At 39.4% G+C, this 17,563-nt stretch overlaps 1 protein-coding gene across 6 annotated transcripts in view; it reads left to right on the top strand.

Annotated features, from left to right (window-relative positions):
- ADCY2 (adenylate cyclase 2 (brain)) overlaps positions 1-17,563 on the top strand; it is a 281,136-nt gene that overhangs the window by 180,669 nt on the left and 82,904 nt on the right. For all 6 annotated transcript variants that reach the window (XM_005858116.2, XM_014548519.1, XM_014548515.1 and 3 more), the window contains 7 exons: positions 335-483; positions 4,186-4,297; positions 6,447-6,574; positions 9,392-9,550; positions 10,324-10,456; positions 11,794-11,970; positions 15,571-15,614. In XM_005858116.2, the coding sequence (XP_005858178.2) occupies positions 335-483; positions 4,186-4,297; positions 6,447-6,574; positions 9,392-9,550; positions 10,324-10,456; positions 11,794-11,970; positions 15,571-15,614 (902 nt within the window). The remainder of the gene's footprint in view (positions 1-334; positions 484-4,185; positions 4,298-6,446; positions 6,575-9,391; positions 9,551-10,323; positions 10,457-11,793; positions 11,971-15,570; positions 15,615-17,563) is intronic.

Below are 17,563 nucleotides of genomic sequence, written 5' to 3'. Positions count from 1 at the left end.
ATCTTAAACCACTGGTTTCTGGCATTCTAAACTTATTTCTGCTTTACTACATTAGAATCAAAGTGGATAAATAATATCCTTGGGGAAATAACTTTGCCTTCCTTTTTTTCTCCACACTGAAGAACACATGATTATAACTCAATAAATAAAATAACACACTCTGACCATAAATATTTTGATTTTTTTCAACATGTAGTCCTAGAATCTGTATTTTTAACTCGTTGAAAATAGTCCTCAAATTGGCTGCGCTACAACTCAGTGATGTTTTCGAATATTACTTGGATGCTCCCTTCGTTATTTGAACTCTCGGTCTTCCTTCCACACCTTGTTTCAGGAGCGGCTCCTGCTGTCCCTGCTGCCAGCTCACATAGCCATGGAAATGAAAGCTGAGATTATCCAGAGGCTGCAGGGCCCCAAAGCCGGCCAGATGGAAAACACAAACAACTTTCACAACCTGTACGTCAAGCGCCACACCAACGTCAGGTATACTGCTCTGTTCTTTCTCAGCAAGTCCGGGGAGCCTGGTCGCTGCAGCAGCGACATTTTTAACTGGAAGCCCATGTTTGCAATAGCATGTCTCCTTTGCAATCATTAAACCTTGGCACGTAGAGTAGTTACCCCTTCACCCACCCTTGTGCTGCCTCTTGGAGCCTTCACGTTAAGAAAATAGGATCCTCTACTTTATTGTGTTGTCCCTCTTAGCCCTGATTTCTATGCTGACCATCATAAAAGGGGGATAGCTGGACAGTGGTCCTCATTCCGGGAACTCCACGGTCTGATCTCATGTTCCCCGGGGCCCAGGACACTCAGCCTTGCAGGGAGATTGGAGGACGGGTCGGTGGGCTCTCAGCACAAGGACGAGTTCTCACAGTGGGCTTGACAGGCCTCAGAGAAGCCAGCACTTTCTAGGGAATCTAGATGTTCATCAGGAATGTAGGGTTTCCGGGATGTGGTCAATCAGTGACCAACATCCCAGGAGACTGATGTGCAGCTTAATTATAGTCAAAGTTATTGCTTTCAAAGTCTGGCGCAGTCCTATCTCCTCGGGAGCCATTCCTGGAATCACAGTCCCTGGAATCAGATCGGATTGGGGTCAGGAAGGAAAACCCTGTGGGGCGGCTTGTTCTCATCCATGTCTTTGGCCTCATTCATTATGTTTTGATGTTAATACTTCAGCTGTCAGAGTTACCCACCACCCTCTTCAATAGTTCAATCATAACAACTACAAACAACCAAAATTTGTTGAGCATTGACTAGAATTGGGATAATTGGGATCAACCTGTTCTGCCCCACGTCCAGACTCTTTCCAATGCATGATGCTGCCTTCTGGTGTGGTTGCTTCGGGTCAAGGATTTTTGAAACTCATTAATAAGAAATAAATTTAATTGCAAAATAAATGCATTGCTGAAACAAATCTCACTTTGACAACATATTTTAGAAAAGGTGCATGGAGCTAGTGATATACATAGAAATGCTTATTGAGAAGGAGATAATAGAAAAATGGTTGCATATTAAGTAAGAACCGTGAAAGCACCTTTGTATAAATGAAGAATCGGGAGTGATTTTTTTTTAAGTCCCACCATTTGGGGAGATAGATTAAAAATTAAAGAACATTTACACATGTTAAGGAGTAAAATTATTTAAAATAATATCTTCAGGTTCTTAAGTGTTTTACATACATAACTAAAGAAAAAAAAACATTTGCAGTATCTGACAAGGTATATTATACTAGAATGAACCTCTTCCAACCTTGACTGTCTGAGAGTCAACGATGCCCTTCCCATTTCAGAAAATACTTTTAAGTCACATATCAGTTATTCAAAACATGTGAAGATACATGCAACTATATCTAACCAGGATCACAAGAATATCTATAAATAGTTATGACACAATGCAGGAACCAACAGACCTATAAAAATGACTAAAGATAACCACCAACTTCAGGTTTCTCCTGCTATGAATTATCAGTTTCTGTGTAATGAGTTACCCCCAAAATGTAATGACTTAAAACAAGAATAAATATTGTCTCCCAGTTTCTATGGGTGGGAATTTGGGAGCATTTTAGCCGGGTGATCAGCAGTTGTTGGTCATTTCTGTGGTACCCCACCTGGTGTGGGAGGGGACAGTACAGGTGTGAGCAGCAGGAGGTGAGGATCCCTGGGGCCACCTTGGAAACTGACTGCCTCACTGGCTACGGCAAAGGGTTGGGGAAGCAGCTTCAATGCCCTTAATTTCCCTCACACATTGTCTGGAATATGTCTGCAGTATTGAATTAAATTTAAATTCATAAAATATATTTGGAATCCAAAAGTAACTTAAATACTTAAAAATGTAAAACCTTAAATGGCACGAAATAGCCATTTAAAACAAAAATATGAAGACGTGGCTTTTTCGTCCTGCAACAGGACATGTACAAGCAAAGAAGCAGGTCACACAGATAATACCTGAGTGTTTTGGGGGTTTTCTTTTAATGAGGATTATTAGGTTGTAGATAGTACCAAAGAGATCAGTTACTTGCTTTTAGTACTGCTTTGACTATTCATTCAACAAAACATTTATTCTCCATTAATAATAATTACTAGCTCTTTGTTATGCAATGATAATAACAACAATAATGATGATAAGGAAACGGCAAGGAGGGGGAGGAAAAGACAATTTATAGCCATAAAGGTAAGAACTACCAGCTGCTTCCTGAATCTTCCTGGTCTTCCTCCAAGTCCCTCTCACTGGTGCTGAAACATCATAAACCCATCAGATCTTTGAAAATAGACAGACATGGCTCTTAGCCCAATGCCACCATCCACCTCTGAAATGACCTTTCTGCCTTTCAGAGCTCAGATTCTAGAGATTTTTCCACTCTCTCTGACTAATCTTTATTTCCTCACTCTCCTCAAATCAACACTCTCTGCCTTTAACCTCCCCATGTCACAGAACTCATTCTTGCTAAATTCACCAACTGTCTTGTCCCAGATCTGTGTTTGTCATACTTCCACACCCTTCTCTCAATGACTGCTCAGGTTTCGTGGCCCCTGTCCCTTGCCCTTGAACTCACAGAATTCCCCCATCCCTCATTTTCCAGACATCCTATCCCTTTTGTTTTATTTCTACAGTTTCTTTGGTGGTTTTCTCTTCCCTAAATCTAACTCTCCTGTAAAATTAGTGTCTTCAGAGCTTTCCCCTCACTCTTTGTGTTCTCTCCAGCTCTCTCCCAGGATTTAATTACCATCCACGTGGTGCTGAGACACAGAACGCAACCATAGTTTTCCGTACTCATCTACCTAATGGGCGTCTTCCTCTTGGGTGTTCTGCAGACACCACCATCCAACTCCGTACAACCAAAGCTGAGTCAGACATCTTCCCCTGCTTTGATTTGTCCCACTGGCATGAAGGGAGGCTGTACTGTCATTCCCTAAGAGTGACTTTCCTGGACTCCTCACCATCTAATGCCCACCTCCTGCCCAACCCCTCCTCCTTCCCCCCACCCCCACCGCCGCACACACACACACCACACACACTATTCCTTCTTATAGCAGCCTGTTGTTTTCTTTTATAGAACTTATTATCATTATATTTGGACATTTTAGGTATCTTTATTTGTTTAATTCATCACCCAACTAAACTCTGAGCTTTAGGAAGATGTACCCTAACTGTTTCATCCCCGCAGGTAGTAAGTAATCCGGAATCTTTTGGTAAGAAGACTTTCTTTAAGAAGATTATTATTCCAGGAATTTTTAAATTAATAAAAACAGGATTTTGGCTTTTATTATTTTACTGTTTCTACTTTTAGGAATTCTTATAGTACAAATTTATGTAACAGATGGAAGCATACCTATTTGATATCAGGATTAGGACAGTGTAATGGACTGTCAGGATGACTACTAAATAAACCAGAGGGAGAGAGGGGCTGAACCTGAAAGAGACAGGTGATCAGTAAGAATAGAGTAGAATAGGAAAAGTGCATCATGTGACTTATTTTCTCTCATTTTAATTATAAAAATTTAACATAAAAATGTACTCTGAACGTTTAGCAAAGTGTTTTTGTATTCCCTTTCCAGGGAAATGACATTTTTCTTCTGAAAATAAAAAATGAAAAAAGAGTATATACTCTTTGAATAGAAAAATCTAGCATTACCTTCTTAATGAATATAAACTTGCAAACACTGCCCCCTTTGTTCATTCCCACAGTATCCTCTATGCTGACATTGTTGGGTTCACCCGGCTGGCCAGTGACTGCTCCCCAGGAGAACTGGTCCACATGCTGAACGAACTTTTTGGGAAGTTTGATCAAATTGCAAAGGTAAGTATTAGTGATTCCCTTTCACTTTGAAGATATATAAAAATTTGGCTTTCTTTTCCTCTGGCCCCTTATCAACTTTTTGCTGTTTTACAGAAAGCCTCCTTTAGGAATGTTGTTTGTAAATGTGTTGGGTTTATTTGCCATTGAGCCCTCCTGATAAGTCTCAAGCCTAACTCAAGGGTGAGAAATGCCATAGCATGTAATTAACACATTTTCATCTATTTTTAAAACTTCTACTTATATATAATTCAGCACACATATAATAAATACATTTTGAATGATGAGATGTAAGTTGCATATCTCTGTGCACTATGCTACTTGAAGGTCCTTTTTTAGGCATTTTGATGTCAAGGAGCTGGAAACATGGTTTCCTCTCATCCAGTTATAACTATCATGTTGTAACTATCATGTATTCTCATTGTTAAGAAGCATCCTAAACCCCTAAAGTAGGATGCATAACTTCTCCCTAAGCCCTTTGTTTACTATCATCTCACTTTTATTCATTGATCCTTGTGCCATTCAAGAAAAAAACAAGTTCAGTAGTTGCTATTTATATGTTCATTTATAAGAAGTTTTATAGAGAAGGAATGATGACAAGTGATCTAAAACCATATTAAACCTTATTTATTGGAACTGTTAGGGTTTATGGTGGGAATATTGATAAAACATTTTCTCTCTCCTTTCCTCTCTCTGAAATCGATAACGATAATAATAATAAACTATAGAAAAACAGAGCTAAAGGCAGCACACCTTTTTACTTCAAAATATATTACAAAGCTACAGCAATCAAAACAGTGTGATACTGGCATAAAAACACACATATAGGCCAATAAAATAGAATAGAGGGCTTAGAAATAAACCCAGGCATATATGGTCAACTAATCTTTGATAAGTGTGTCAAGAATTCACTATGCTTAATATTTCAGATTTCTGTATTTTAGATTGAGAATATCTATGCAGGAAATATGAGAGGGTAGCCTTATCAAAAAATATTTGTTTGCCTTTTTATTACTTAGGATACTGTTATCAGGAATTACTAGCACGCCATCTATAGTTCTGTAGATAAGCATCAAAGTACACCCACTCTCCATCAGACAAGGAAAGAATTATGAAAAATCTTCTATAAACCTATAATATGCTTCAGAACAAAAAAAATTTTATATTCGTTTTATTATTTCAAATGTGTTCAATTTATACATAAGTCTGAGTTGGTGTTAGGAAGGAAAAGAAAATATGTGTTTGGTTTTGGTTTGGGACTTCTTTATTTTAGTGAAGAGTCTATAAGCTAGATGCAAAGATTAGAAGTAAGTGTAAGATTGATGCATATGAATGAAGTTGATCTCCATATTATGAAAACAACCCAGACAAGAAAAATGATGAGTTAGTCTAACTTTATAGTTAACTGGTTGAATCTGTCAGAATTGTTTTATTTATTTTTTATTGGTTGATTTTAGAAAGAAAGAAAAGAGTTGGGAGAGAGAGAGATTTATTATTCTACTTATTTATGCATTCATTGGTTGATCCTTGTATATGCCCTGACCCGGGATCTAACCTGCAACCTTAGCGTACCGGGACAATGCTCTAACCAACTGAGTTACCCAGCCAGGACAGAATTGTTTTAAATTACTTGACAGTAAAGAATGGTGCTTTATTATATGATGGAAATGTATATCAGAAGCTACATGTCTGCAGGTAAGAACCTTTAATATAAACAAAGACTGTGAGCATAGTAGGGAATGACATCGATTCTAATTCCAGTGACGTTCTGGTCATCATTTTCTGCCCTGGAAGATTCTATTCTGCATAGAATGTTTCATTTTAGCATCAATGTTTGGGGATGTTTACACTAAGGAGAATGACCTGTCTGTATATTCCTCTGCTAGTATTAAGTAGAAATATTTCCAGAACATTCTCTGTTTCCCCTTTCATTCCCTTTCCCTTCTTCTCCTACTTTGGCAAATGGGCATGTGAGTGATGGTGGCTCATTCTTGATGGGTAGTGAAAAGAAGCCCAACTTGTTCTCATTTCCCTCCCCATGAATCCTACTCACTCTGTCAGTAGGATTAGCTCTTGATGATATTCTGCAAATTTAAATTCTCATATAAGTGCTTTAATGCAACTGAAATTCTGTGATTTTTTTTTCTTCCAGGAGAATGAATGTATGAGAATAAAAATTTTAGGAGATTGCTACTACTGTGTGTCTGGACTCCCAATATCACTCCCCAACCATGCCAAAAATTGTGTGAAAATGGGACTGGATATGTGTGAAGCCATAAAGTAAGTGTAATGCTTGGTAAGATCTTCTTTAAACAGTTTAATAATTTTAGCTGCAGTTCTCAGATGCCACTATCTGTATTTATAAGTCTACTGGCATTAAATGCATTATTGTACATTTAAATGTAAACATGCAGGGATGGGGGGGGGCGATAATGTGGGAAAAGGACACATATGTAATAACTTAATCAATAAAGAGATTAAAAAATAAATAAATAAAAATAAAATAAATGTAAACATGCAGAGACCCATTTACTGGTATGTGAGTGACTTGATCCAAAGTATGCCTTCTCTGAGTATTTTGTATTATTATTTTTAGCCTTAGATTTTTTGCAAAACTGAGTTAGAAATCTATGGAAAAGGACAACTTTGGGTTTTTTCAAAAGTGATTTTTAAAAATTTAAATATCTTCTCTGATCTTAGGGAAACTGCACTCTTAGGATCCCTCATGATTTCTGACAGATAATATGGCTGCACACAAATTGTAAGAAAGAAAGTAGTTTTATCACCAGGCAGCAATTAATATACAAACACAGCCCAAAACTACTTCAGCTAGTCAACAATTCTCAGCTCTGTGTGGTTTCAGTTATATGTCACCTATTTGGCTCCTTATACAGCTCACAAAGTGATCCTTAATAAGTTGTTTTGTTACACCCCCCAATAAAGGGCATCACAGCCAATTTCAGGAATTCTTTGTTCTCTCTCACATGTCAGGACAAGCATTTCATTCCTATTTATTAAAGCCTAAGGTGAGGATGAATAAAGGAATTTTAAATTTTTAAGATGGTGAGGAGAAAGCACACACTTGGCATCGGAATTTTGCCAGATCATCTCAGGGTTTGTCACAGGAACCAGAAACATGGGTCTGTGAACGTTTGCCTGTGTTTTTCCCTCCATGTGTGGATCCACACTCACTTACTCAGCTCCTCGTCCCCGGTTTGCCGAGGCCCCATGGCGGAAGCACTTCAGCTGCAGTTTTGGAATGTTCCCAAGGCTTAGAGAGCAGTGTTTTTTTTCCTGTCATGAGAATGCAAACTGTTCTTAATCAAGGAAGTGATATTCAGGATCCTGATGTTGTAAGTCATTAAGGTTCCTCTTAAACTAGAAAATGTGTCTACTGCTGTTGCAAGTTTTAGGCAATTGCTTCAACATTTTTCTATAGATCACATAGATTGCATCTGCATGCATTAAAACACTTGGTCAGTGAATTCATTTGAACCTTTGACCAACTCATTTTTTCTACAAAAGATACATAGGACTTGGAGACTATTTTAAAGAGTCAAATCATCAACCAGTCAATTCTGTCACAATGGCCATTGTAGAGCGCCTCGCCTTCCCTTTTTATGCCCAACTGGCTCTCTGCTGACCATGTTTTGGTCCAGAAATGCCACGTGGTTGGAACTGTTCTCTCTCTATGAGGTAAAATCTTAAGAACAATTATGGGTTCTACAACAAATTATTTATCTCCCAAAGATGAAACAAAGTAAATTCTTCCAAGATGACCCAGGTCAAATAATAAACTTGTATCTTGTATTGAGTGTCTACATTGCCCCAGGCCCTGAACCCACTCATGGGTATACAAACCATTTGGACAAGGTCTGTGTCTTCCCGGGGCTGACACTCTGAGAGCAGATGTGAACACAAACGGGGGTGTTAGCTGAGCTCTGGGAGGTTGGAGGACCTAGGAAGGGTTCCTATATCAACCAGAAAGCCTTCCTGGATGAGGAGAAGGTCATGCCTAAGCCACAGATGGAAGAACAATGCAAACTGGCCCTGTGACACACACACCCTATCAGAGAAAGGAGCCTCAGGGGAGTGGGGAGCAGAGAGAAGAATCATCATGAGCAGAGACCCAGAGGTGAGGACCATACAGGGCCTGGGCTGCCATAGCACTCTTTGCTGATGGAGGGCAGAGTGTCAGGGGCAGATCTTCTACATTATGTAAATGTTCTGGCTCTCCCTGTGGGCAGGAATGAAGGGTTTGGATGGCCTGCATTGTTTGTTGCCTTTGGGAGGAGGGAGGGGCGTGGGGGGGGTACCATAAAAGAAGATAGAGTGAGAGGAAGGGCAGGGAAAGAAAGGAAGAGAAGGGATGGGAAGGGAATAACTTGCTATTTTTTTTCAGGAGGCCATTTATTTTTACATTGTAGGTTTGTTTCTTTTTATCATTTTTAGCATACACCAATGGTGTCATTTTACCATTTAAGCATGACATCTATGCCTAGTCTTTTTGAGCCATTTAAGTTTCATTTACTGCAGCCACACCTGGTAACCCTTCCTCTTTGCTGTGTTGCAACCAACATCATTGTTTCTTTTCACATAGCCTCTGGGGGTGATTCTCTCCAGGTAACTAGGGATACCTTCAATAACATTTTAATTGATTAATGTACTTAGCTGGCAGAAATAAATAAGCATTGCTAAGCATTTTCCCTTAAAGGAAATTTTTCATTTGTCTCTGTTAATGAGTTGAAGACAGTGTCCTAAGGTATTTTTAACAGCTGTTAGAAGGAAAGCATTGGGGGGATTGGGTGACAAAGTTGAAGGGATTAAATTAAAACCTCATAGACACAGACAACAGTATGATGATTACCAGAGGGCAAGTTGCGGGGGGAGGGGGTGGTAGAAGAGGGTGAAGAAGAATAATCAGAAAGAAAAACCATTTTCTGGCTCAAGGCAGTAATCTTCTGCTACAGAAGAATTCGTGACAATATTTCCAACAGTCTGAGAAATTCTGAGTAATAACATGCCCTGAAAATTGGCCAAGAGTTAAAGGAAGGAGAGGCTGTTCCTGGATGGTGATGTAAGTTTCCTTCTTTTTAGGAAAGTGAGAGATGCTACTGGCGTTGATATCAACATGCGCGTGGGAGTGCACTCCGGGAATGTCCTTTGCGGAGTGATTGGCCTGCAGAAGTGGCAGTACGATGTGTGGTCGCATGACGTTACCTTGGCCAATCACATGGAAGCTGGAGGGGTCCCAGGGTAAGGCCTGACGTTGGATTCCTCTCTTTAAGTTGGCTGCATGGTTAGAAATGATAGGTCAGAAGGTTAATAACTTACTTCTCAGTGTTGGATGATTTCTATGGTATTCATGTCCTACAGCCTCTTACATTAATCAGATAAACATGACCTGTCAAGTCCCAATTCCACCACCCCCGTGACCCATGGTTAAAGACTATGGATATCAGATTCTAATTATAGACTTTTACTTATTTGCAAATGTATGAATAGGGACATAAGTTGAAGATGTTTTATACTGCAGTGCAGACATGGCATTTCTCTATTATTGGTGACCTCTGAAACCAGTACTATTAAAATGAGAAAACTGTGGCATCCGTCTCTGGTTAGAGTGTATTTCAGACAAGAGGTTTCCAATGCAAGTACTTTAATTTAGAGAAAAATGAGAGCAAACTTTGAGAAAGAAAACTCCTATTTGTATACAGATCAGCATGCTTTCTAAAATGCCTCTGGCAGGCATTTCAGAAAATATCCTTATCTACAAAAATCCTTTATGCTCCAGCTTTCTTTGCTGTTATTCACCACACCCACCAGACAAAGTTCTGTGAGTGCAGAGACCGCCAAGTAGGAGTAGCTCCTGACCTCCAGAAGCATCTTTCTAAAGCCCTGGTTAATAGACTGTCAGCCTTATCACAGTCCCTTTTCCCAAGAACATACAGCCTTCCCTTCATTTCTGAAGTCACAGAAATAATCTCCCTCCTTCTCTATCTTGACTGTGGTTGTAAATGGAATTTCAGACGTGTCCATATTTCTTCTGTCACCCTGGAGCATCTGAATGGAGCTTACAAAGTGGAGGAAGGGGACGGTGACATCAGGGACCCATATTTAAAGCAGCACCTGGTGAAAACCTACTTTGTAATCAACCCCAAGGTCAGTATTGTAAAGAGTCTATACTGTAATTGGCCTATGACTTCTGTGATTAAAAGGCAGAGGAGCAAATTACTTGTATAAGTACGTGTTTCAGTTAAGTAAGTCTTTGCCTCTAAAATAGCTTTAAATGCATATGGCATTTTAATTATGGAACGTGTTTTAAATAATGCATTTAAATGTATTTATTAAAGAAACAATTGAAATAATTGCTCTCTGTGACAGGGTTGTATTGTTAGTCAATGTATATGTTAATTTGTGGTGCTTCTGGGAGCAGCCTGACAGATGGGAAATTAAAGAGAAATATTTTGCTTAGGCCCTCAGATGATAAAAAAAAAAAATCTAATGAGATGAAATAGGATAAACATATAAGAAAAGGGAAAAGAAGGAATTTCTAAAATATTAACAATAAAGTATCACATATATATTTGTGCAAGGACAGGGGTATACAGACACATTTAACTTTCATACAGTAACTCCCTCTGTTACTGGAAGACCTTCCCACCCATCCAGAAGGCTGGGACCCGACTCCTCCTCTGTTCACGCCACATATCCTCCAGAATGAGGGCCTTAGAGCCCTCATGTCCTTTAGCCTCTCAACTCCTGCCAAATGAGTGTTATTGCTATTTAAAGATACAGATTCCAAGACTCTGAGTGTTTATGTAACTTATCCTAAATCACACAGCTTTAAATGGTGCAAAAATAAGCAAGAAACACTCCTAAACTGTCAAAACCAGTATCATAAAGTCAACAGGATCAAGTGTGTGGATGTGTGGATATCTACTCATGGTGGTCTCCTTCAGACCCTAGGTTTACCTTTGGTGGCAAACTTTAGTTCACTGTGACAAGCAGGAAAAACTGTGGGATGATGGGGGGAGGGGGGGTACCATAAGGAAAAGGCAAAAAATAGAACATGAAAACATTGTGTTTAGGCAAAGAACACCAAATCATGGGTAGGTAAGACCATTTAGCATTAGAAAATAGCTTCAATCTCTAGTCCCGTCACTTTAGTGAAACTCACCATCAAGAAAAAGTTAGAACAGATCAGCATATCTGTTTAAAAATTTACTTTATAAAAATGTTTATTGAAATGGCTATTTTTCCTAAGTTTAAATTACAGGTAACTTTTGCTGCCTGGGGAAAAAAATGACTCAGCTCAAACAGCTTATAACACTGCCTGCCAGTAGCACAGAAGGAGTGAGGGCAGAAGCCATAGAGGTGAAGGGGTGATGTTAGTGGAAGATGCTTAGTCAAGGGAAACTTCCTGATGGGGTGGAGCAGGAAGGAGAGGTTGTGCAGCTTTCCCATGCCAAGTGTAATGATTAGTTCCTCACCCCAAGGGAGAACGACGGAGTCCCCAGCACCTCTTCAGAACTCGTCACACCCTCGATGGAGCCAAGATGAGGGCCTCTGTGCGCATGACCCGGTACCTGGAGTCCTGGGGGGCGGCCAAGCCCTTTGCACACCTGCACCACAGAGACAGCATGACCACAGAGAACGGCAAGATCAGCACCACGGTATGTCCTCCACGTTCCAAAGCATCTTGGCGCTAAATGAAGGCTTGTTCCCCAAACCAAAAGGCATCGCCTGCCAAAATAACTTAAAATGAAGCAAGTTTACCATCTCTGACTTCTCAGAGAGGCCCCTTAAAAATAGCTATTAGGATGTGAATGAGTGCCAACCCCACATTGCCAGGGCTTTTAACCCAGAGCGATTTTGCATCAGAACTTTATAACCCTACGACTGCATTATTGACAACTGACCGTAGCAACTGAATACAGTTGAGCTTTTTTGAAAATCCAGGTTTGTGTTTTGTGCTTTGTTTTTGCCATCATTCAGTAGAAAACCTGAGCATCTTAATAAAAGAACAAGTGGAGGCATAATGTCCTTGGAGTTTGAGCAGCATTATTAAGATGGTCTTTTCATCACCCAAATATTCAGGCTGTGGCGGCAGCAATGTACATTCTATTGTAGTTCCTTGTTTATATCACTCCAACTTCCATCAGAGAATAAAGTCTCAAGGTTCTTTACAACAGGGACATTTTCAATAAGATGGCTGCAATGCAGATAGAAAATAGAAAGAATGATAGAGGAGAGAGAAATAAATATAATTAAGCACTTAGACTAACCCCAATGGTATCTTTAGATTTTAACATGATCTCTGAGTAAAATTAACTCTAATAGCAATGGAGTTGGGGTAAAGAAAGGAAATGGAATGTTATGTATTTTCCATTACTTCTGAGAAGAAACATACCAGGTTGTCAGGTGAAAGTGGGCATTTCCAGTCTTCCTGTGTCCCAAACCTCCCAGCATGTCACAATGACACACCAACATTTATCTTCCAAAGACAATGGAAGAACAATGCAAACTGGCCCTACAGGTACTACAGGCACTACAGGTAGGGCTCAGCATTCTTGTTTGACTTAGTTATGTTTCTCCTCTCAACTTCCCTTGTTCTTTTTCAAACTAAAAAATGAATGTGGCTTGACAGAAGACTATGACCTACCAGACCATCAGTAAAGGAGACCACCAGGACAAGTCCTAGAGGAATTTGTATTCTATTGGGAAGAGAGAAAATATAAGTAGAAAACAAAGGAACATGATCAGCTGCAGAAGGCCATGATAAAGATAAAGTGGAGTGATGTTCATGAGAGTGCATGGGTGATTACTCTCGGTAGGATGGCTGGGGACGTCTCAGAGAAGGAGAGGAGGAAATTAGGAAAGGAGGTGGCAGAACAATAAATTCAGTGGTTCTAAGATGGAAAGGAATGTGGTCAGAGAGGATCCTGTGTGGCTGTAGTGTCATCAACAATGAGCAAACAATCGGGCTGAGATGCACTAAGGTAACTGTGTTTAATTCACTCTACTAGTAAGTATAGTGGGAGGTCACTAGAGGATCTTAAGTGAGGAACGGGCATGGTATAATGTGCTTTGCAATAACGGAGCAAGAGTGCAGGGGACCAAGTGAGAATTATGCTCACTTATGCTAATATTTTAGTAGTGTATACAGTGAGAAGCAAATTCAGGGTCTACTTTGAATGTAGAGCAAATCAGACTGGTGGAGTGGATATGTGTGAAAACGAGGATCAAAGATGAATTCACACTTCTTTTAGCGGCACAGCTGGAAGAATGATGATGACATTAACTGCGATGACAAATGCTATAGGGAAATCAAAAGATTTAAAATGGAAAAACCAAAACTTTGCTAATGGACATCTTCAAATCAATGTGCCTTTTAGAATCTAAGTGCAGCTAGGAAGTTGGCAGCTGGATGTGCAAGTCTAGAACTCAGGGTAGAGGCCCACGCTGGAGATGTGAATGTGAGAGGGGTCAGGTTTTAGATGGTATTTAAAGCCATGGAGCTGGATGGAATTATCAAGAACAGATCAAAAGAGGAGGGCCTGGAGCATCTGGGACCTTTTAGCATTCAGAGCTGTTAGAGGAAAAGCATCCTAAGATGCTAGTATCAAGTTGTCAGTGAGAGTCGATGCTTTTATCACTCTAATGAAAAATAATAATTTGGATAATTTTATCTCAATGCTACATTTATTATTAATGCTAATGGCTAATAACCATATTTCTCATTGTGTTTGTTGTTCATCAGAAGTTGGTTGGTTGGTTGGTTTTCAAGAAATTAGAACCATGTATAAATATTAGAACATGATTTTTCTGTGCTATTTCTTATGTATACCTGTGAAAACGTTATTGTCCAGGTGTTATTGATATTGTTATGGTTGTTTATTTCTCATCAGTCTTATTGTCCCAGGACTCAACAGTGCCTGTCTCCTTCATTATCTCATGGGACCACAGGAAATATTTCACCTGACTTTAATCTGTTATGTTAATGAAGATGCCTCCTTCAAGGGAATGTTGCAAGGTCTAGTCTAGTGCTTTAAGCTTCCAGAAGTTGTTTATGAAATCAGAGGGACCTCTTGAACAAACTCAATTTTCTTAACTGGCTGGTTTCACTAGTCACAGATACAGAGCCTAGGGGCTGCTTTAGCAGCAAGATAGGATATCTTAAGAAAATTCCAAGTCTTTGTTTAACACATGAAGCCCATATGATGGTTACTTAGCTGTGTTCCTACTCACTTTCAGAAATGATTAATAATCATTCTTATTAATACATCCCAGGATTGAATAGTTGTCACTGCCAGAAGTTAATTCTTTTATCCAATCCCCTATGCAGAGCTCCATTGATTCTTGGTTCAACATTGATAGAGCTGGTGAATAATGTATTATTTTACTTTACATAAGAAAACTTGGAGTTTAGTTTTGTGGGGTTTTTTAATGCTTTACCTTTTCCTAGGTAAATGTATTCCCTTAACACATTTCTTACACTAACCTTGGAGATAAAGCAGCAAAGAGAAGTTTCTTTAGAACCATTTTGTTTCGATTTTAATTTCCACTATAACTGTATGACGATGAATCTTGTGGTTTTTTAGGTCTACTATTGAACATTAACAGTGGGTGTCCCATTGATAAACCCTGACTGGTGTCTTCCTCTTATTCTGTTTTCAGGAACTCCCAGCACTCATATGTCAAATCTTTATTTTTCAATTACAGTTTACATTCAGTAAGATCCTGTATTAGTTTCAGGTATACAGCATAGTGGTTAGACAGTCATATACTTTACAAAGTGGTCCCCCCAATACACATTCTTAACCAAAGGCACCATTTCTTCACAGTTTAATGATAAGGATTGACTATAGACTTTGTGGTTATGTTTATGTTGTAAAGCACTTTTAAATATTTTTCTGATGCCAAACTACAATTTCAAATGATTGTAAACTGTTTACATAACTCTAATAATGATTTTTCTGTAGGCCATTGTTTGAAATCATATCTTTGAATATTAAGATGTAAATGTTAAAAATCCCGACAACCAGTCTGATACTTTTGACATCCACAGTTTATAGACGACACCAACATTTTAAATATAAACTGAGTTTTTAATCTTGCTTTACATTTATAGTTAAGTCTTTGTTCCACATGGGTAATTATATGTTACCTAACTGAAATTTCTCATGATAAAAGAAGAAATATGTTTTACATAGTTATCATCGCAATGCTATTTTAAAAGTATATTTTTGGCAACTAATATCCTTTTTTTATAGGATGTACCAATGGGCCAGCACAATTTTCAAAATCGCACCTTAAGGTATGGTATATGTTCCATTTTCTAATTTGTAAAAGCTCACTTTTTATTTATTTCTGAAAGTAATTGTCATCAATTATAATAATTTTGAAGGCTACTTCTTCTAAAATAGCAGCTACTTGTGAAGAGCCCTATTAAATTGCTCTCAAGCTTCTAAAAATAGGATTATTAGTATCATGTTATTAGAATTAAGAGAGGGGAAAAAGAAAACACCACCTGGTAATCACTGTAGAACTTGAAATTATTTTCTTAAAATGATTCTTCCTGATATTAATATGTAGCAAAAAATGGAATTTTCTTAAAATGAGTATGGTCCTTAAAATTACATTTTTCTGTTTTGAATCTTAGAGATAAAAGCAAAAGAAGTCTAGCTTTTCTATGGTAAAAAGTAGGGCTGCCCAACCTCTCTAAAAAGGAAAAAAAACTTCCCACACGTGTCTCCAGGCCCCAGTCACCACCCATGGTAGAACTACAGGCACTAATATCTTTTATTTCCACGTTGCTCTAGCTTTGGGAGTTGGAATTATACTGTAGTATTGATTTGGGGATGAAGTATTTCTTATTGAAGTAAGTAGGATAATTCATGGAAGGCCCAAAACTCAAGCCAGTCTTTTTTTCCCCACAAAGAAGTGGGTTTATTCTTACAGAAAACACATTGTATCCAAGTAAAAAGTAAACACAATTAGGTAGATCATTCCCTGCAAAGCATGGCAAGGAGTGAACATCACCCCAGAATCCCTCTAGGTGACTTTGTTGTAATGAGCTCTACTTTATATTTTGTGTAAAATTTGAAATTTTAACATTGAGATAGAACACCCATAGCCCTCTGTTACAGGGATAATTGGGTTCTTGGGCCTTGGAGGAGTTATGTTTGAAGTGACAAGTGCCACATTAAAGAGAACCCCAGCCAATTTAAGGAATATCATGGACCCCATAGCATACCTTGAGAGTGTGTGACTCTTCCGGCCAAGCAGGCGCTAGCAGGTCTGCAAGCAACTGTGCACAGAAATTTTGTGACCATCCTTTCACTTTATTCTCGATGTCTCTTCTGTTGTCTATCTGCCCCTCCCTGAAACTGTGCTGCAAGAACCTGTTTTCGGAAATGACAGCAGGAAATGCCTAGTGGAGCACCAGGGTTATGTGGGCAGTGTCTTCTGGGATGAGTGCTGTCTGGAAGACAGTGATCAAAAGCTATCATTTGTATCTGGACTAAGCATGTGGAAAATCTGATTTCGTCCTTAGTATTCGTCCAAGACAGACCCTATGGCCATTATCCTTTAAGAAGGGAAGACACTGAGGTGCAGGGGGTTAAGCGAATGCCCAGAGTCAGGCAGCTGGCAGAGGTGAGGCCAGGATGTGTGTCCTGACTCTGTGGTGCCAAAGCCTGCACTCCTCACTGCGCTCCTGTCCTGTCTGCCTTCTCAAGGGTCCCCTCCATATCTGTTCCCCTTTCCTCTGTGGTGGGTGATCTCTAGTGACTCTAAGGGCCTCATGGAGATAGACTTTCAAACCAGCCTCACCTGGGCTTCCCTCGAATACCCTGGCTCTGTCACATGGCCTACATCATAAAACCTCTCTGAGCCTACAGCCTGGCCATGAGGCAATGTCACATGCTATTGAGGCATCATCTGAGCTAACACACAACCTCCTCCATGTCTCCTTAGATATAAAAGCCCTAGTGTGAGGGTGGGACAGGTTAGAGAAGGAGCTCAGGAGAAATAATGGAGAGAAATTGGAAAGAAAGAGGGGTTGGGGACAGTGAGCAATGGGGAGGCCATCGGTGAGGCCCAGAGGCAGAAGCAAGGACTGGAAGATCAGAAATGCTGAAAGTCAAAGGAACAAAGCCCTGGTTGGCAAGTTAAGAACTCCTGGTGGGTAGATTATGAGACCTAGCAGTATTATTATTTCCCTAGCAGAAGTCACCAAATTACAGAAGCAAGAACACTGTCTGT

The sequence above is a fragment of the Myotis brandtii genome, unplaced genomic scaffold (genome assembly GCF_000412655.1).
Source record: "Myotis brandtii unplaced genomic scaffold, ASM41265v1 scaffold115, whole genome shotgun sequence".
Lineage (NCBI taxonomy): Eukaryota > Metazoa > Chordata > Mammalia > Chiroptera > Vespertilionidae > Myotis > Myotis brandtii.
This window is presented reverse-complemented; position numbering and strand designations above follow the sequence as displayed.